General features: G+C 48.3%; 1 protein-coding gene across 2 annotated transcripts in view; it reads left to right on the forward strand.

Moving 5' to 3' along the window:
* Positions 1–21958, forward strand: part of AP2A1 (adaptor related protein complex 2 subunit alpha 1) — an 891085-nt gene that overhangs the window by 374725 nt on the left and 494402 nt on the right. For both annotated transcript variants that reach the window (XM_069605316.1, XM_069605324.1), the window contains exon 9: positions 4503–4671. In XM_069605316.1, the coding sequence (XP_069461417.1) occupies positions 4503–4671 (169 nt within the window). The remainder of the gene's footprint in view (positions 1–4502; positions 4672–21958) is intronic.

The following is a 21958-nucleotide window of genomic DNA, read 5'->3' on the forward strand; positions in this document are numbered from 1 at the left end:
CTAAGAATTACAGGCTAATCTCCAACACCAGTTTTCTCGCTAAACCCATTGACCGGACTGCATACTCTCAGCTCAACTGCTTTGTAGAATCCAACAATCTCCTCGACCCCGCTCAATAAGGCTTCAGACCTCAATATGGAACTGAAACAACTCTGATCTCAAGGTCACGGCAGATTCTGAGGGTTGCGCAGCCCTGATTCGCAGCCTTTGACACCGTTAACCACTCAATCCTCCTTGACCGCCTCCATTCTCTATTAATCCGTGGCTCGGCACACAAATGGATTGCCTCATTCCTCAGCAACAGGAAACAAATCTCCTTCCTCTCCCCTTATGTCTCAACTGATCGCCCTGTGAACACTGGAGTACCCCAAGGTGCATGCCTCTCTGCTCTCCTTTTCAACCTCTATATGTCCACTCATCCGCACGTGCAACCTCTCCTGCTACAACTACGCCGACAATACCCAAATTATCCTAAGAACCCCCAAGACAATAAACGATCCACGTTCTGACCTTGAAGCCTGTTTCTGTGATATTGACCGATGGATGACAAGCAACCACCTCCTTTTGAACCCTGAGAAAACTGAAATCATGGTGTTTCGCAATACTGCTCTTCTACCACAACCGCTCCCATGGCCCCCTTCCCTCGCCCTCCTCCCCTCCCGCCAACTTGTCACAAACCTAGGCTGCACTATGGACTCGGGCTTAATCCTCTCCCGCCAGATCAATAATGTCTCAAAATGCTGTCACTACCACCTCAAATTTCTTAGGCGCATTTTTCCCTACCTCTCCTACCACAACAGACTTGCTGCTATTATGTCAATTGTTATGTCGAGACTGGACTACACCAACTCCCTATACTTTGGAGCAGCGGCATACCAACTCAACAAACTACAAAGAGCCCAAAACGCTGCCGCCAAACTCCTCCTCGCCCTCGGACAGAGAGACCACATCTCACCCACTCTCCGTACCCTCCACTTGCTCCCAGTTGGACGAAGGTGCCACCTTCAAGACCCTAATTACCCACTGAGCAGTGCACAAGACCGGCCCAAAGTACCTACAAGAGAAGATAATACCCTACCTCTCATCTCGCACCCTAAAATCAAGCTCTGCCGGCCGCTTCCTAGTGATTCCAACCTCTAACTCTGTCAGGAATGGAGGAACCGCCTTCTCAACTTTGGCACCACCTCTGTGACCCTCACTCCCCTCACATATTCGACACGCCCATGACTACATGGCCTTCCGCAAGGCTCTAAAAACCTGGCTCTTTCCATAATACCGACTAAAACCATCTAAGGCAGCCGAGACCGTGCGACAAAATGATAAATGCTCAAAAGAGATCCCGAGCAATGACGACACTGAATGCGCCCACTTAGTCACGAATAAGCTTACTCTGAACGCAGCACTCGCAAACGCCCACTTGGAATCTGGAAAACGAGCGCGCTCAATCAAAACTTCCACTCAAACACTGACCTCTCCTATCACTATGCTCACTCTCTCCTCTACAGCAACACACAATTATAGTGCAGCTACACCCCTCGATCAATTCAGCCTAACTGCTCACATACAAACATTACTTCATGAACACCCAACTTTCTGATAAAACGCAGCTATATCCCACGAAAACCGGCCTAGATGCACACATATGCGTACTACACAGGCCTCATGCAGCCAGAACCCAGTCTTGGTGTCCATCCTCCAGACTGCACACATGCAACTGATATCAAAATACCACCACACCTAATGCTAGGATGCAGCTACCGTCAAGCAATTGCATCTGTTGCGCACATAATGGGTGCACACAAGCACTCTGACACCTTACTGTCTTTTCTGACCTGGACTCCGGTCCCTGGGGCGTTCAACCTACCAGCGCTTTGAGGTCATACCAATGATATATAGAGCGCTTTATAAATGCCAAATAACGTAACATAACATAACATAAAAAGGTGCAGAACGGGGACGAAAGATGGTGAGCACCATGACATACAGGTGAGGCATTAACCCACCACACTAAGATACTCTCAGGAAACATTACACTACATTTTGTAATCCTGAACGGCTGGCCAGGCCGCTCAGAATCCAATCAAATTACAATACTAACCAAACGTCTATCCCTAAAAATGTGTGGACACTCTGTATGCTAAAGCCAGCTCTCAAACCATACAAATCCTGCACAAGACTTCAATTGTTCCTTCCACGAGAGAGGAACCTACTCACGCCACCCTAGGCGGCAATGTTGCCAACTTTCAATGTTGCCAGTAAAGGCCTTAAACTCAACAGACCGTGTTTCAAGAAAAAGTACTATAAGGGGAGAGCATAATTTGCTTTCTAATACTGCTACTCCTGTGCATTAGTATGTATACATAAAAACAAATTGGGCCCTGTACTACATTGCAGGACATCTCTACCACACTAGAGGTGTGCCTGCACACTGGAAGAGGAAAAACATTCCTGCATAGACTGACTCCTGAACATTTTTAAGTGGAAATGCTCACTTTCTCAGCACAGGATAAACAGAAACTCTCTTAAGAGTGTGGGAGGCGTCCAAACCCAGCTCTATACTACTAATGAGCACAAACACTCTTGACCGGTCATTAGACATGTACAAGAAAGGCATGAACTTACACACAACTGCAGTACACCACCAGCTACAACCATTTGCATCAGGCAGTATACTAACCTGCATGCTACAGGCATACCATAGACATGCAATTCAATGGCTGTACAATTCATGAGTTAATTTTAGAAGTACACTATAACATTTAGATAATAATTGCACACTCCTAAAGAAAACTACTTAAACCAACAATGCCTCAAAAGGTTAACTCTAATACATCAATAGCTTTCACACACTAGCATTGCTGCCACTACTTGCAATCATTGACATCATGTAAGAATTCCTAACTCATTCCTCCAGCCATACCACAATACTAGTGGAGAAACAGTGCAGATTTATAATTTACGCTGTATTGCACTGTAGTAATGTAATTTTTTTTAATTAATTAATTTTTCTGTCAAATTAGATACATGCAGATAGATACACAAGAGTAAATGCTTTAAACTGTTAATTCTGGCAGCAATTCCCCCGAAAACATATTTTCCTTATTTTTTGCCATGAAATTGAAAGCCAACTTTGAAATGTCAGGAAGCAACTCGTGATGGTGATCAGTCACTGCAAGTGAGACAACCATCTAATGCCCAAAATGTATTCCATTAAGGACGCATTATAGCAATTCATCCATACACTGGAAGCAACACACTGCACACAAACTCTGACATCGCATCATAGAATCTTTTAAAATGAATATGCTGCTGTAAATGTTGAATTTCATTATAAGTGCTAGAAAGGGGTGTGATTGCATTTCCCCTTTTTGAAATGCAAGCCAGTGTCTAGAAACAACTGGCAGCTGTACCAACATATCCTGGCTGGGCTGTCAATGTAAAGAAAGGAAGATCTAATCACTCGAGCACCCACTTAAACCAGTAACGCTCTGTGGGGAAAAACTGAAAAGGCAATGCAAAATCAAATAATTTCAAACGTCAGGCTATATCAGGCTGACCAGTGAAAATAAAGATGACATGAATGCTGCTTTATAGAACAGCATATGCTGTGTAACATGTGGCGAGACAAGGACCTGAAAGCATAAAGCGAATAAAGAGTGTGGCAATGACTGGAAATCATAAAGCGAAAATGAATAGGCAGTGCGCACAATAACTGGAAAACAGAAAGCGAAAAAGTAGTCAGTGCTTTGACAGCTGCAGCTTTTCGATGCAACTTTGCCAACTGCATCCATCAGGAGTGCTCTCCTTGGAAGCGCCGACATTTCAATTACTGCGATTACAGTGGGAGAGCGCAGCGTGAGCACATCACATGTCCTAGACGCCCGAGGTTTTTTCCTTAACACTGTCCGTAGCTTACAGAGAAGAGGGTCACAGCAGGCTGTAGCAGAATGCAGAGACAGAGCCCTGGGAAGGTGGAGGTGAAGGGAATTCTCTACATGATATCATAAACTCATGCAAACCAGGGATCAGGACATCACAGGATATAACAGTATGCTGCCACAGCCTAGGTCCTTATCACAGAGACTTTTTACTGTAGAGGTAGAAGTCCACATCCCCAGTTTGTTGTGAAATACGTCCAGGTTTTGTCCCTTGTCACATAGCATCAGCTCTGATCTGGTCAAAAACAGGTTAATAAACTGATGGTATTGGAAAGTGAATACATGGACCTCACACAGGACAACACCACCAGAGTCCTTGGTATGTTTCTGATTATTAGGGCCTTTTGATATAAATCACTGTGTTTAACTTGGCTGCGATATGTCTCTGTTCAATGTTGTTAAGCTTGACCACAAGGGAAGATATCATGCAGACTGATGTAACGATACACTGTTTGAACTTCCCAAAAATGTCGCATATTTTGAAAGTTAGACAATTCATAACAGAACTGAAAGTAAGATTAAGAGTGAAAACTGTGAACTACCCTTTCTTTGTTTACATTACAGTGAGCCCAATCTTCTAGTACGAGCTTGTAACCAGTTAGGTCAGTTCCTGCAGCACCGTGAGACCAATCTCCGCTATCTGGCCCTGGAGAGCATGTGCACGCTAGCCAGCTCTGAGTTCTCACACGAGGCTGTAAAGACGCACATTGAAACTGTCATCAATGCTCTGAAGGTGAGATTTTGGAGCTCCTATTTATCTTGTCCCTTTCTGTACATTAACTGCCCATTGTAATGTGTTAGTATAAACCCTTTGGTCTGATTTGTATTACGCTGGTTTATCCATCCGAACAGAATTAGCTTGATTCCAGGCCATACTCCCCTTTTGAGGGCCATAAAAGAGGTCTATGGTGCACCAGTTTTTCTCTGTGCTCATTTGCCTCTGTACCCTTTGCATCAGTGAGACTCTTGTGCCCCATCTATGCATCGCTTTGGGGAGGTGACCTTCACTACCCACCCCCTTGTGTTTACTATCCTCGCTCGTCCAGTCCGCCCCATGATCTTCTACCTCACCCCAATCTTCAAGCCTGTTATGCCCTTCTCTCCCTGCTCGTATGCCTCACCCTCTCGCCCCACTAGCTTACCTTGTCAGGCAGAACAGCTCCTTTCATGTCTCTGACTTTCTGCTCATGACCCTTGCTCTGCCCTATCTGCCTCCCTTCCGTTTCCTGCCTGGTAAAGACCAGCAAGGGAATGTCCCACACTGCAATATCATCACAGTAAAGGCATGCCACTGTGGTAGACACAGTGAGATATTGCCTAAAATGTCTGTGCTATGAAGGTCTTATCATTCAAATACCATATTCAGTGTGTTGAGCGTTGGCTCTTGTTAAGGTCGTTTTTGTAGCACCCTCTGTTGAGGATGCTACAACCACTAACCCTAGAGGGAAGGCTAGCACACCTGTCAAGAAAGGGAAGCCAAACCTCTCTTAGTGTAGGTAACATGGTCAGAGTGGCATGGCTTAACTCTCAGGTAAGGCTAGTAGGTGGGCACAGGCAAAATGAGTCCACACACATAACTCTAAATATACACTACTCTGATATACTTAAAAATATGTCCTTTAATAAAGTAACACACATACAAATATCAGTTCAAATAAGCACTTTGTGTATTAATTGACAGTATTAAAAAGATACCAGCATATTATAAAAACAGTATTGCCTGTACAAGGACTCGCCTAACCCCAATGTCTATATGTAGCCGTCTACCAGAGATGAGCACCCCGCATAAAATAACAGTGGGGTTGGGAGAACCAGGGAACCATGAAGAAGGTAAGTACCCTATTGGCCTTCAGTTACATTCTGACTCCGGTTTATGTGGAAGGCCCTAGACCCGATGGTCAGCACCTAGCACATATGGTAGGGTATGAGATCAAAAGGGAAACGCAATTATACCAACAGGCCACAAATCCATCTGGCCTATAGCATGGATCCTCAATCATTTAGATTCCTAGGGCATTATGTAAGTATTAATGCATAGTCACAAATAATAATACAGTATAGCCACAAAGAAAATGAAACAGTTGTAAACCATAGCCAACGGGTTCTAAAGATCAGTAGAAAATATTTGCAGCAGTTAGCTTCCTTAAATATTTCAAGGGGGAAACTATTGTTACATTGTTACCAGAAATAGTCACAGTGTTGCAAGTACATTTACATGAGAGAAATGCACGGTAGGCATTTAAAAATATATGTAGTCACAAGTACGTGCAAAAATTATGAAACTGGGTCCAGAGATCAATGAACTCTCCAAGGAAAATATCCAGAGGTAGGTAAGTACAACAGAATCAATTTTAGGATAGGCCCAGTGTAAGTTCACAGTTTAATTGGAATGAATGCAAAAAGTTAAAAGGCCATCTGCTTTAATGGAGGTAAGTCTCATTTGACTCCATAGGTGCAGATGCTGTGATGATCAACTCCAGGGAAGGTCATACGATACCCAAAGGAAGTATTCCAGAGTTTGGAAGATGGACATAAAATTCTCTGTTTATTTTTATTGGCATGCTTGCTGTGAAGAGCGGGCAAGAAATGTTATTTGTAAATTTGTGGTCGGTTGTATGATGTGTCTAGGGCAGGCTGGTGGCACTTTCTTTTTTTGTGTGTGCATTTTATGGCTTAATGCCATTTAGAGTACCACATACTATAAAATGGCCGTTTCACAAGATTTTTGCCTGTCCTTTGACCGTATGTGGGGGTTGGTGCTGTCTGGTCCAACTTGTTGTCGAACTAATTGTTACTTACATGATTCATGTACTCGGTGCTTTGCTGGCCTAAAGTTTTCTGAAACTGATGTAACTGTATTCTAAGTGTTAGTGCTCTTACTCTTAGCAGAGCACACTGAAGTGAATGTGTATATAATAGCAGTGAATGTTTTTGTTCATTACTTACCTGTGATTTTTAGGGACAGGATTTAATTCTCATGTTACCCTCTGGGGAACAGGCAGTGGAAGGAACAGTTATGTTAACTTACCCCTTGACTCAAGATTCTTCCAGAGACCACTGCTTGAAGCTGTCTGGAACCGATTCCTGTGAACCGAGACCGTCCAAAACGAAATCATAGTGCCAAAAGTGACACATGATCCCTGGGCCCCCCTCGATCGGACCAAGCGCAGAGGATTGTGTCCCCAACTGATTCTGGAACACCTGCAGTGGTCTCTGGAAGAATCGGAGGCAGGGGGGTAAATTACCATACCTTTTTCTGCCCCCATGTTCCCCATATGATTACATGGGCGTAAAGTCCTGTTCCTAAACTGCTGTTACTTAACTTTGGTTGGTGGAGCCCTGGTCAAAGATCCCTTCCAAGTCCTATCCTAGTGACTGGAATTGAGTATGTTTAATTTCCTGAACTTTGCTTACCTTTTTGACTTTGTGATCATTAAACACTGGCATCTTCTGGACTGTAAAATAACATTGGAACTGGTGACTTTAGGACACAAGGCCCCAATCTATCTTAGGGGCGAACTTGTTAAGTGTTAGGGAAACTATTATCTGCTTATTCTAAGTGTCTTTACTACTTTTCATGCATTTTTTTTTAAAACATTTTCATTATTTTAAACAAACAATACTCCAAACATTACAATCATTTAGGACGTTCATGATCAATGTTAAGACATTACATTATTCAATGCTCTCCTCCGTCCTCCCCTCTCCCTCCCCAAAAACTCGAGCCGTCATATCCGTGCCATCCACCTGGGCATCTACAGGTGTCTCAATTATAGTCAACTCATTCCAGTCTTCCGTTTCATGATTGACCTGGTGGGGGTTTTCCATTGAGGTCACCAGTTGTTTCCAGGCTATCAGGGGGCCCACCTCTTCTCCCCCCCCCCTCTAGTGACTGCTTCATACCAGACCGCAGTTTCTGCTTCAGCCCATTTCAGGAGGTCTGCCCACCACATCTCCACTCTAGGCCAGCGGGCAGCTTTCCAGCACATTGCAATTCTGCGCTTGGCCAAGATATAAGTCAGGTCTTTCATTCTGCTAATATGTTTTAAATTCTGCGGCCTAGGGAAACTCCCAAGCATACATGCCCACGCAGACCCCACGTCAAGCACCACCCCCTATCTGCCCATTCTCGTCTCCAGTTCTACCCAGAATATCTTCACCTTTGGGCAAGCCCAGAACATAAGTAACATCCCAGCCTCTTCCTCCCCACACCTGGGGCATTTCTGTATGGCCGAGCCACTGAACTTGGCTATTCTGCCGGGGGTCAGGTAAGCGCTGTGGGTGACATACAGCTGGATCTGCTGGAGTCTCGCATTCCAGGACACCTTCTTATGGTACCTTTGGGCTCTATCCCATTGTCCCTCTGACATGGGTTCAAACACCTCCCCCTCCCTGTCAAGCCTCAGATGGAGCAGCCCCTTCCCCGCCATTGCACTGAAAAGCTCATATATCCGGGATATCTCGTGTCCGCTCTCCGAGACATCGTACATCGTTGATAAGGTGGCATCGGGTTCTTCTGCGAGTACTGTTTCAGGCCACCTTTCCCCTCACCCGTTTCATAATCCTGGTGTAAGTGATATATTGGCCTTATGTACCCCTGTCTCCTCCAGCAACCTCTGGAATTCCACTGCCTCCCCCTCCTGCCATATGTCACCCAGGGTGGCCAAGCCCAACGGTTCCAAATATCTGCGCACCCCTTTAATCAGTTGGGTGTCTTCCCCACATAATACCATCAACGGGACCTGCTGAGAGAGCGGGTCCAGGACACCCACAGTTCTCCATGCCCTACGCCAGACCTCCCAGCCCAGCACCAACAGTCTCCCCATCTTTGCTACTTTCGTTTTATGCAGCCACACCGTCTCATTTAGAAAGTATGGGGCAGAGTCACCCTGCAAAAGCCTGGCTTCCGCAGATTCCTCTGTGGACAACCACCTAGCCACAAATAATAGCTGTCCCGCCAAGTAATATAATTCAAAATTCGGCAGGTTTATGCCCCCCTTATCACACGAGTTTTGTAGTTTCCACAGGGCCACCCTATTCCTAGAATTGTGCCATATGAAGCCCCTGCACAGGCCATGAAGTCTGGTAAAGAACTGTCTGGGGATCAGGTGCGAGACATTTACAAAAAAGTGTAGTGGTCTGGGCAAGACCACCATTTTGAGCAGCGCTGCTCTTCCCATCATGGCCAGGGGCAATCTGGACCAGAATACCATGCTCCTTTTAATGCCTTCGACTGCCTTCTACGTGTTGTGTTTATGCTCTGCCTCTATCTTATGGTATATGTTTATGCCTAAATATCTAAACATCTCGGTCTGCCAGGGTATCGGCAGAATGGGCAGGTTTTCCAGCGGAATACTTTTGTACCTTCCCAGGGGGAACACGCTGAACTTCCCGTGGTTTACTGATAGGCCCGAGAGGGCGGCATAGCGATCCATCACCTCCAGCACATATTGCAGATTCTCCTCCAGGAAGCGCAGTTAGAGGAGCATGTCATCTGCAAACAGTGATATCAGGTGTGGGTCTCCTGTCGTACGAATCCCCACCTCTTCGTATTGTTGCCTAAGGCAAATTGCCAGCGGTTCCAACGCGAGGATATATAACACAGGCGACCAGAGGCATCCCTGTCTAGTTCCCCTACTGAGTTGCCACTTGTCCGAAATTATGGCGCCTGTCTTGACCCTAGCGATCGGGGAGCTATATAACATCTTTGCCCATCTAATATATCCCGGCCCTATCCCGTATCCTTTCAGGGTCGCTATCAACCATGGCCATCTAACTGAGTCAAAGGCTTTGATCGCATCCAGCGGCACTATGGCCAGCTCACCCGGGTCATTTTCCGTTTGATCAATAATATGGTGTAGCCTTCTCTGGTTGTCTGTGATGTTCCTGCCGGGGACATAGCCTGTTTGGTCTGAATGTATCAATTTGCCAATTACTCGCTTAAGCCTGTTGGCAAGCACTGTCGTCAGTATTTTGCTATCTTGATTAAGCATCGATAGGGGCCTTTAGGACCCACAGTCCACGTCCGGCTTGCCCGGTTTCAGAAGTGGGATGATGACCCCCTCTCGGAGGGATTCCGGCAGCTCCCCTTGTTTGTAGGCCTCATTGAACATGGCCAGCAGCGGCTGGAGTAGCTCCTGCCTATACGCTTTGTAGAATTCGCTAGGTAATCCATCCGACCCAGGTGCTTTACACGTGGGCAGGTGTTGGATCACCGCCTCCAGTTCGTCTGAGGTGATTGGGGCCTCCAGATCTGCTCTCTCTAGGTCGTCCAAGGTGGGCAGCCCTATATCCTCTATTGTTTCCCGAATTTCTTGACCCGTATCTCCACCCACGTCCTCATACAGACGTTTGTAATATATGAGGAACTCCCCGTTTACTCCTTCCTGGGTGTTACGGATCTGGCCTTTTGCGTCCCTGACTTCTCTAATCACAGGCCGGGGTGTCTCATTTTTATATAACCAGGCATGTAGTCTACCGGGCTTCTCGCCCCCCGCATGTTGCCTCTCTGTGTATTTCTTATAGTTTAGCTTACATAGTCTGTCCCAGAGTTCACTGCTAGCATTTTGTAGATCTCTTATTTTAACGCTGTCCTCCTGGGTGATCCCCGCCTGACCCCCCCCCCCCTTCGCATCAGGTCCTCTAGCTCTCTTCCAGTTTCCTGCAAGTCTCGCTCTATACCCCCTTGGGAGCCCTTTGGATTTTGAAATGGGCACCCCATGCACCACCACCTTAAATGCCTCCCTTACTGTTCCCATGGATCGTACACTACCCGTATTGATTTGCGAAATATTCCTCAATGGCCTCCCTCAGGTCCTCTCGGAATCCCGGGTCCTGTAGGGCCTCAGCTCTGAGCCTCCACGTCGGGATTCGTGCTCTAGGGGGGTGGTGTCGCCACTACAAGACCAGAGGCGAATGGTCCGAAAGTACCCTGGCCTTATATTCTGCGCTCACCATTTCTCTCGCTATCTCGGCGGAGGCGAACACATAATCTAGCCTGGTATGTAGGTCATGTGGCGCTGCATAATGCGAATATTGCCTGTCTGTCGGGTGAAACCGTCCCCACACATCTTCCTTTCTGAGATCTGTCAACAGTGTCCCCAACGCTTTAGCTGCTGGTGCAGGTTTTGCTAGCTTGCTATCTGACCTATCTATCCTGGGGTTCAGGGTGCAATTGAAATCACCTCCCCACAATATTGCGCCACCCAACGGGGCTAATTTTACTATATAAAGACCTATAGTATGCTGCGGTGTCTTGGTTAGGGGCATATAAATTTATGATGTTCACTTCTCTGTTTTCCTGGAGTCCCACCCACGCCACCATTCTGCCTTCCGGATCTGTCGTCGATCGGAGCAGCTGAAACGGCACATGTGGTGCCACCCATGTAACCACCCCTCTTGCATATGCTGAATGTGTGGCTCCCGTGACGCTACCCTTCCATTTTCTCTTAACCACCTCCAATTTCTCCTTGGTGAGTTGGGTTTCCTGTAGCAGAGCTATATCAATCCTCATCCTCTTTAGGTACATCATTACGTTATTATGTTTTAGGTAACTATTGAGGCCCCGCGCATTCCAGGTCACGACTCTGAGATTACCCGATTCCATTTTCTTGCTGTCATCCCTCTCCCCTCCACTTCACATATCGTTCCTGAAGGCTCGTTTTCTGGCTCATTTCCCCCCCCCAACAACTCACCTCTCCCCACCTTCCCCCACCCCACTGCACACAACTCTTTCCATCCCTACCCAGCCTCAACAAATGCCCAGCTCCATCCCTGGATCTCCGGCCCACCCGCGTCAGGTCCTGTCTCGTAATACCGAGTTCCAGGACCCCGCAGGGCGTCACCTAGCTAATAGTGACCTAACTAAGCGTACTGCTATGGTGGGTCAAGGGTTGTTTCCCAGGAGCTCCCACTAATATAATTAGGATTATTCAGTTCAAACGGATCTTGTAAGCATTTACTTTCCCAGCAGCACATTCCCTTTGAGCTTTATTTAATGCTATATTCTAGTCCCAGTGTCTTGCGCCATTTCACCTAGGGTGCCACAGCAGCATGTTACTTATCTTCTTCGGCTCCAGTCTGCATACCTGATTCTTGGGGGCGACTCTGCATATCCAGCCACTCCATGGCGTCGTCTGCCGTTTCAAAAAACAAAGTTTTGTTCTTGTGGAACACCTTCAGTTTAGCCGGGTAAAGCAACATATATCTGTAACCTGTTTCTCTCAGTCTTCTTTTCACCGCTCCGAAGTTCATTCTGCTACGTTGTACCTGCAAGGCGTAGTCCGGGTATGCAGTGATTTTCGCAGGCCCCTTTCGATCATTCCGCCCTTCCAGAAGAATTCAAGTATTTTTTCCCGATCCCGGTAGTTCAACATTTTTGCAATCATCGGCCTGGGAGGGGCTCCCGTGGGCGGCCTCCTCGTTAAAGCCCTGTGCGCCCTTTCAAAAGCAAACCCCTGGGTCAGTGCCCCTCTGGTTATTTCCTGCAGTAACATGGCTTCCACGTATTCCGTTGGGTTAGGCCCTTCCGTTCCTTCCGGCAACCCAACGATACGGATGTTGTTGCGTCTAGCGCGTCCTTCTGCTTCCTCCGTTTTATTCTCCAGATTGCCCACTTGCTGTACAAGGGCATGAAGTTCCGATCTGTGGTCGGCGCATTCCGCCGTGTTTGGGGCCAACTCTTTTTCCAGGTTTCCAGTGCGCTCCGCCAGCGTTCTCACATCTTGCCTTAGTAAGTTTACGTCTTTCTGGACCGCTCCGACCTTAAGGTCCAGTGCCACTTTCAGTTCGTTCATAGCCAGGCCCAGTTTAGTCTCCCAGGCAACTATCAGGTCCGCAATCGCCGCCAGCACCTCCTGGATTGTGCCTGGGGCTTCCTTCATCACAGTGGTAGATTTGTCTTTACTCCTGACCCCCTATGCCACTGGGGGTGTCTTGGCATAGGCCTCCAACGTGGGCTGCTTGCTCTTTGGTCTTACAACTTTGTTAGACATTGTGCCGTGCTACCTATGTGTGAGCCGGCTCAGCCGCCTCTTGCGTGTGGGTCTACGTGTTGTCGGGCTGTTCCTGATGTCTAGGATCCCCTTCGTGCTGTTTAAGGGTACACCCCTACTGCCTGCTGTACTCCTAGAATGGGCTGCACCCGCTCAGTGTTAATCTGCTGGCTACCTGGACACGGGTGCTTCCGTTGGTTCCGCAAGCCTTCTGGCCAACAGTCTAGACTCTGGCGCTCTTTGCCTATTGTCTAGTATACTCTTGGAGTGGGTTGGGTCCTCCCACGTGCCAGGCTTGGCTCAGTCTCCTCTCACCTACGTGCACTTTGGCTCACCCAGGTGCTGGTGGTCAGGCGCGTCCACCGACACCACCCGCTTCTATTTCCGCGTGTCTCCCTGGACCCGTGCCAGCTTGGGCTACCTTCTGCCCTGCTTTCAAGTGTGCAGTGTATGCTATGGAACACACAGACCGGTCTGCCTCGTCCTATGGGCACCAGGGTCTCTCACTACCAGGGCCTTGTGCAGGTGTCCTGCTGATTCCTCTCTTTTTCACGTGGGTAATAGTGTGGGGCACTGGTCCCTGGCGTATGTCTTTGGCCCCAGTGCGTTATCCTTATATCCCCAGGCCCAAGCACACCGGTCTCACTTTCCAAGCACACACGCTGCCTCGGCCCCCCACAGTTATTGCGGGTGCTGGAGTGTATTGGCTCCGGGGCTGGACGCACTTCCCAGCGCTCCCAGCGGTTGCGCCACGAGATATCAGCTGGACGCCGCTCTCGGGGCGCTCCCGTCAGCCGACGTGTCCCCAGTTGTCCAGAGGGATCTCTGGTTCCAGCCCCCTTGCCCCGATCCCAAGTATGTCTGGCCGCAATCCAGCAAGTGTATGTATCCGCTGGGTCGCGCTCTCTCCCTTCGCGGCCGTGTTATGAGGATTCCGGCATCACCTCACTGGTGATCCGGGTCGCGGTGTGAGCTGGCGTCTCCCTATCCAGCCCCCTTCCATCCACGATACCGTGGGGGTCTCCGCTCCGCCGGGGGCCCTGCTCTACGGCCACGAAGCACAGAGCGCCCAGCTGCAGCTGCACTGCCGTCTTGCTATCAGTGGCAGCGGCGGCGCCGGGGGCGTTCCGCACCGGCTTGCCCGGTGTCTATCGGGCAGTGTTGGTCCAGACTTCATGGCGCCCCTGTGCTAATCATGGGCCTCGGTGCCCGCCTCCTGGTCTGGCTGGCCCCCTCCAATCGAGTCTTCAGTTTTGTACACAGGCTGGACTTTCCCAGCAACCTTGCGCCGCAACGGACTTAATCACTGCCGCACCAGTCCATGTTGCGTCCGCGACCCCGCGGCCAGTATACAGTCCTTTGTCCTCTGTCGGCCACCTTGTCCTCTTCCAGATGTCGGGCACCCTATTTCTTTTCGGCGGCCGCAGCTTCCGCATCCTGCCACTGATCAGGCGCCTTGAGGGCCCGATACATGCACCAGACCTTCACTCATCCATGGGTGCGCTGCCAGCATGCTTGATTCCCCAGAAACTTCGTTTTTTTTAAGGATCACTGTCGGATCTTCGGGAGCTCCTCTAGGGCACGTCCTTTCACGCGGCCATTTAGCCACGCCCCCCTTTTCATGCATATAAGTACTTTCCTGTGTTTCACTGGTTATTGAAGTATGTGCTTTCTTTCTTTTCCAAATGGTAAATGTATATATCTGTTTTAAAGTGTGTGACAATATCTATACTAGAGCTTTTATTTGCTTAGCGTGCATTTTAAAGGCCTAGTATATTTATATGCTTACCTGTCTAACTTGAATTATTGGTGGTGTTCTGTCTGGACTCATTGTAGCCCTGAGCCACTCTCACAACCCTTGTGAGACTTGGGGCCTGATTCACAGAAGCATTTTATAATGGTGCAATCCCATAGGAAAATCTTCCATGAATCTGGCCCTAAGCCTTGCCTCTCTGCTACCTTACCTTGTTTGGGTTTGGCTAGTCCCCAGTGTCTGCCTATTGACCATAATAGGGTGGCCTTCCAAAATCCACTCCCCAGGGTTGATTTTGGAAACCCATCTTAACACTTCCTCTCTCGTTCTGCCTCACTCTGATGATCATCTTTCTACCTTCTATCCCTCTGATGTTCACACTCTGACCCCTTCTTCCTCCTTTCCTCTCATCCCACCACACTCTTACTCTCCGCTTCTCCCCTTCGCAGGAATTTGGTGACCTGCTCACCCTCCCAGAGATATGTGCCCTACTCACCCTTCCTGGGATATAGTGCCATGTAGAGCCTTCATGGATATGGTGCCCTGCTCAACTATCACTAATAGCCTCTCTACACTCCCTACTCCACTATACACTCCACACCTATTCTATCATCTGAACCTCTCTGCCCTACTCTTATTACATTCTCTCCCCCCAACTCTTCGAACTATGCCCACTTCCTGCTTCACTCAGCCACTTTGCCCTCACCTCTACTCCCACTATGGCTCCTGCTCTTCCCACAGCCTCATACCATACACTCTCCATATTGCTCTCCCTCTCTAATTCTTCCGTACACTTTCTCTCCCCCTTTTACTCTTTCCGTCTCTCACCTTTTACACAATCCCCCTTCTCATATTACTCTACATACAACTATGACCATTCTCTTTTTCAATCAATACCTTAACTGTACTCTGCTCCTCTGTCCATCCACAGACTAGTCTTTTGGTCCACCTCCACACTGCCTGACCTTGCCCCAGCACCCTCATTATGCTTCTCATCTGCCCTCTTTTATAGTGTGGTCTTGCTTGTTCAGTCCCCCCCTTCCATTGGTCCCAGCGTTCACCTGAATCTAATGAGCAATCTTTGCCTTTTCCTGAAAGTGGCTGGGGAACACGGCTGAGAGGCTTTAAAAACATTCTTTAACCTCCCCCCTCTGCTCAGCCTGTGTTAGCCAGTCAGTTTGAGGAGGATGTACGTGTCCCATCTGCTCCTCTGCAGTCCCTCATTACTCTCGGTTCGTTTTTTGTTGCCCCACCATTCCTCTGGGGGTTTGTCTAAACATGGTGGGTCGAATGTCAAGTTTATCATCTCTGTTGGCCATTTGAAATCCCAGTTCATTCCATTTTCGCTCACAATTCCTTTCCCCAGGTTCTGGTTTGGGTTCTCTTAGTGGCGCTCAGGTGCACTTTAGGAGTTGTAGTCCTGAAAGATGAAGGAGAACTCTGGCCAGAAAAGGTACTGGCAGCCATCATGTAATAGGGTAATGCGCACACAGACTCTCACGTTATCAAAAGGGGTTTTGGGAATTGAGGTCTGTCGACTCTCGCTCCCGTTTCTGGGACATGGCTGGCTATGGTTCACGGACTACTAGCTCCTCCCTCAAGTTCCCACTAACAGGGACATGACCCTGGCCTTTTTCGCAGACCTCTTTAAATCTGTCATAACTCCATAATTCCTTCACCCGTCTTTTTTGCCGCTGCAGATGGGGTAGTTGTTAGAGAAGCTATGTCTATCAAAGTGTTGTTGGAATGGCGAGCAATTTTTACAAGTGACAAGTGATAGTATGTTTCAAACAATTAAGTTTATTCTGTGTTAAATTGGGGAAGCAATTGGAACAAATGCCTGTAGGAACTAGGGAAAGCTCTACAAATAATTAGGAAGTACTTAATGGAACAGGGTTGGGGATGGGACAACACAAAGAGGGATCCTCTGATTTGATCCACCACCTCCAGTGGGGTTTTCCCAAAATCATAAAGTTAATAACCTAGTTTTAATAAGTCTTTGTCTCCCAGATGCCCATGTTCTACAAAGCAAGGTACAAAGATGTGGCCAACAGAAAGATCCAAAGCCTAGTCTTTACAGGTCCTTATCCTCCTGGCTTAAACCTCAGCTAACATATAGAATGGGAGCGGCACTCTAAATTTAAACCAATTAAAACAGTTAAATGTTAAACACTCAAAAACGATGTAAATCTAAAACTCAAAACAAATCTCTGAGTGATGCTAGAAGTAATGTAAGGTTTGACTCCCGAAAACTAAAGAGAACACTGCAATGCTAATGTCCAGACTAGTGCAGCCCAGAACGCTCCCAGCACTCAATCCCTGTGTGTCAACTAAAAGTTCTACAACTCTTAAATAATGTTTATTAATAATATTCTCCACAAATATTAAAGAAGTTTATTTATGATTTATGTGATAATAGATTTGTAATTCATTTTTGCTTTTGCACTGAAATATTAAGTTGTTTTTTTTCTTTTTCATATATACAAATATTGGTTTCAATCAAAGTTATTTATAAACCTTATTTAAGAGTTGTAGAACGTTAGGTTCACACATAGGTATTGAGTGCTGGGAGCGTTCTGGGCTGCACTAGTCCAGACATTAGCATTGCAGTTAACCCTCAGCTAATACATACAATGTTCCAAGACTTGGCCAACAAAAAAGTTCATAAATCCTATTCCTAAATGACCAGCCCTAATCTTCTCACACTAAAAAATTAGATCTTGGGAACGCTCTTCCAAGCGTTACTCACACTATTTGACCATTCCTTGGTTATCCTGCTTCCTGTGAGAAACCTGAGGGTATTCTCCCAAGTAGACCTCGGGAATTCATTATTCAGGTGGCCAGAAAAGAACTAACCCTCTTGGATCCCAACCAGAGGGGTAGATGAACAAGATAGGATCTCCTCGGTAGGGGAACCCGGGGTTGTGCTCAGAGGAATACCCCAGGTGAGGTGCAGTGTTATACTGGGGAAGAAGAAGAGGTTCAGATTCCTGAGACCTTTGTGGGTTGTACCACTTCTGCCTCCCTCCCATCAAGTCTCTCTTTCCCGAATCCAACGACCCGCCCATATCTGGTAAATACCCTAGTAGCCCAAACCCTGTTGCACCACAACCTCCAGAATCCCTGTTTTCCTGTTCTCTACCCGAATACTTCCAATCATTCTTCTCCATGTCCCTCTGATTATTCTTTCCCAAACATCCAATCTACTTTAACAAGACACTACCATTAGCACAAACCCCCGTGACAGTTTTACAATAATAATCCCGGTCATTCCTGTCTTTTTTATAAACACTACCCATCTCGTTCTTCTAAGTTTACCAATCATCCCAGTATGAGGGTTATAATTCCCTATAACACCTCTTCCCCATCCTTCCTCATAGAATACTCTGACACTCTCACCCCTGCCCTTTTCCGACACAAACACTTTCTTACACCTGACACAAGGGTCAGGCAGAGTCGGGCAATTAACCAGAATCACACACACACACCTGACGGCCCTTTTCTTTCCTTTCCCCACAGGGATAAAAGGTGGAGCACAAGATCACAGTACGAGCAAGGCAGACCGCACAACGAGACAGCTATCGAGATGACAGTTCAAGAGGAGGAGAAAGACGGCTCTAACCGAGCGGGTGACACGGGGAGAAGCAGCCTTGCCCTTTCCAAGCCAGACCCGTGAGACCTCTGGAGAAGGAATCGTAACACCCAGAAAAATAGCTCAAGTGTCTTGCAGCAGATGTCAACGGTACACGGAGCGTGCCTACCCTGATAAGCAGGACCGAGGGAGGCTCCTGCTACCGTGGTACCGGCCTTGACTCCAGATACGGAGAAGGCCTAGTGGTTCATCACAGCTGGTGAGTCGAGGGGAGAACCTATAAAGAAACCGAACTGTGTTGAATGAAAGTCACAAAGTGGCAAAATAAAATGAACTGTGAATTGTTGAGGGAAAAACAGCTGTAGAGGGGAGAGGCACCACATGGGTGCTCACACCAGAGGCTCTGGTTGATCCTGTGTTGACTGAAACTGCAAATACCAGAAGGCCGTAGGAGAGCCACCAAGACAGGTCAAAGTGGTCATACAGGGGTCGAGCGTAAGCCCCGTACAGTCGAAAGCCTTTGACCTACAAACCATTGAAACGCAAGGTGAAGTGTATCCCACATCAAGATAAAGGAAAAGGAATTGTAAAGTGGCAAGAGTGAACCCAGCAGAGGGATAACAATAAAGAGGGGCGAGGTCTAAAGTCCCAAGAAACAGTGTGTTGACAAAAGTGAACCCGGCAGTGGGATGTCGATGTTGAACTGAAGACATTGAGATTTGCGAATGGAAAAGGTACAAGGGTACTGAATAGAAGCAAACAGTCAAGAAGGGGTCTGAGCCCGGCAGAGGGGGATCCAAGGGTGAAAAGTCACCACCCAGATACTGGTGAATGTAAAAGGAGAAGACGAGCGAACAAGAGTTATAGTGAACCCGTCAGAGGGAGGCTAAACATCCAGAACGGTATGTGCCCAAAGAGGGGGAGCCATGGTTGAAGGCATAGCCCAGTGTACATTTGAAAGCAGTCGAGAGGGGTTGGTGCCCGGAAGAGGGAGACCCAGGGGTGAAGAATCATCACCCCAGGAGTCCATCGAAAAGTACTTTTTTTTGTTTGTCACATTTAAATTGATCAGGTCCCCGGAAGCAAGAAAGTCAAACGCTGAAGGTCCTGAGAGCGACAAGAACTTGCTTAGGATCTGAGACCCAGAAGAGGGTGAACAGGGGGGTGTATCATTATCACCCTACCTACCATTTTGAAAGGAACATTAAGTTGTGGTACAAGAACCAGGTCTGCGCCCGGACAAGGGGGACCCCGGGGTGAACCACATCACCCTAACAAGTACCATAAGAAGGGAACTTTCTTTTTGTTAAAGTAGTTGTATGAGAATCGAGAGAGGTCTGCGCCCAGAAGAGGGAGACCCAGGGGTTAACCATTATCACCCTAAACTATCGTTTACCTGGAACTTTTAAATTGTGCAACGCATCGGATCCTCGAAGGAAAGAAACTTTTTTTGCCAAGAGACTCAATCATTGGAAGAGCCTGATGACGTGAAAGCAGAACTGTTGGCTCGTTCTGAGTAAAGCTTGAATGGGTGCTGTGCTCAGAAGTGCCGCTTTATCTCATGCACAAAACGTGGGGAAGGGAGACCCCTGGCTAGCCACATCCTGACTATCATTTGTGAACACTTATTTTCTTTATTGTACCTCTCATCCCACACTCTTTCTATATTAGTGTAAGGATTGGCAAAAGGTTTTCTTAGTATAGGCCTTTTCATTTGGCACAAAGCCACTGGGACAGCCTTATTTTAATTTGATGGTCGAAGCTTGCTCCCATCTTAGATTTAGGTTTAGACTAGGCATTTTCCAACCGGCTTACTGTTTAAATAAACATCCTGGAATCGTGATCACTTGTGTCTGTCTATTGTTGATGCCATGTCTTCCTTACATTCCACAGTGCACCTTTCAGACCTCTCCCAGGCCTTTAGGGTTCAGGCTTCAAATCTTCCATCTTGTATTGGACATTCCTCCAGCACTTCTCGCTGTTCCTTTGGGTCTCTTCCCACTGTCCATTATCTTAAAACCTCGGGATTCTTAGCATTTAGGACAGATCTCTCCCAGACATTTTGTCCTCAGCGTTCAAACTTATTGAGGACTCGCCTAGGCCTCTTGGGGTTTCTCAGCATTCAGTTTTATGTCCTACATAGACCTCTGATTTATCATCATTCAGTTGCAGGTGTCTGACAGATCTCTGGTAGGCATCACATCCCTTTATTACAGTCAGGCAACTAGTATGAACTCCAGGAAGCAGCATGGCCCTTCTCCGGCCTGCAGCCTCCTATGCTGGGGTTACATAGCCTCTTTTATAGTGGCTTAATGATGTGTTTATATGTACCACCCCTTGTGATTGGCTGGGGTTCTTAGGGAAGTATCGGGTACTGGGCTTGTGGTTTTTTCCTTTAGTAACCCCAACTGCAGCGACAGTCCCAAGGAGCCCCGGCAGGGTACCCATCCCTTCCCGAGGGAAATTCTGTAACGCAGCCGAGCCAGAGCTCCAGGATTTGTTGGGGGTGATGTCCCTGGCCTTGGGTGGCTGTCTCTCATGTGGGTCGACCCCAAGTCCAGTCGCAGTTCTGGCAGGGTCCCCATTCTTCTCTGGAGGGAAAGGCTGTAACGTAGCCCAGCCAAAGCTCCAGTCTAGGCTTGGTGATGGTCCGCCCACATGGGAGATGGGTGCCCAAGGCCAGGGGCATCACCCCCGACCATCCTGGAGGTCTGGCAGGGATGCATCACAGAATTTACCTCCGGGACGGGAGGGGGACCCTGCCGGGGCTCCTTGGGACTGCTGCTGCACTTGGGGATGGTCAACTCACATGGGAGACAGCCGCCCAAGGTCAGGTACATGATCTCCAACCATCCTGGTATTCTGGCTGGCCTGCGTTACAGCTTCTCCCTCCGGGAAAGGACGGGGAATGTCCCGGGCCTCCCTGAAACCACAGCTGGGCTTGGGGACGTTCAGTCCACATGGGAGTCAGCTGCCCAAGGCCAGGGATATGACCCCCTACCACCCTGGAGCTCTGGCCGGGTTGCGTTACAGCTTCTCCCTTTGGGAAAGGACTGGGGACCCTGCTGAGGCTCCCTGGGACTGCCGCTGCACTTGGGGATGGCCAATCCACATGGGAGACAGCCGCCCAAGGCCAGGGTCATCACCCCCGATAAATCCTGGAGCTCTGGCTCGGCTCCGTTACAGAATTTCCCTCGGGGAAGGGATGGGGACCCTGCCGGGGCTCCTTGGGACAGCCACTGCACTTGGGGATGGTCGCCCCATATGCGAGACAGCCCACCAAGGCCAGGGACATTACCCCCGACTATCATGGAGCTCTGGCTATCCTGCGTTGCAGCTTCTCCCTCCGAGAAAGGTTGGGGACCCTGCCAGGGCTCCCTGGGACTGCTGCTGCACTTGGAGATGGTCATACTACATGAGAGACAGCCGCTGAAGGCCAGGGACATTATCCCTGACTTTCCTGGTTCTCTGGCTGGCCTGCGCTACAGCTTCTCCCTCTGGGAAAGGTCGGGGACCCTGCCAGGGCTCCCTGGGACTGCTGCTGCACTTGGAGATGGTCATACTACATGAGAGACAGCCGCTGAAGGCCAGGGACATTATCCCTGACTTTCCTGGTTCTCTGGCTGGCCTGCGCTACAGCTTCACCCTCCGGGAAAGGTCGGGGACCCTGCCGGGGCTCCCT

This window comes from Ambystoma mexicanum, chromosome 1p (assembly GCF_040938575.1).
Source record: "Ambystoma mexicanum isolate Mex_15411 chromosome 1p, UKY_AmexF1_1, whole genome shotgun sequence".
Taxonomy (NCBI): domain Eukaryota; kingdom Metazoa; phylum Chordata; class Amphibia; order Caudata; family Ambystomatidae; genus Ambystoma; species Ambystoma mexicanum.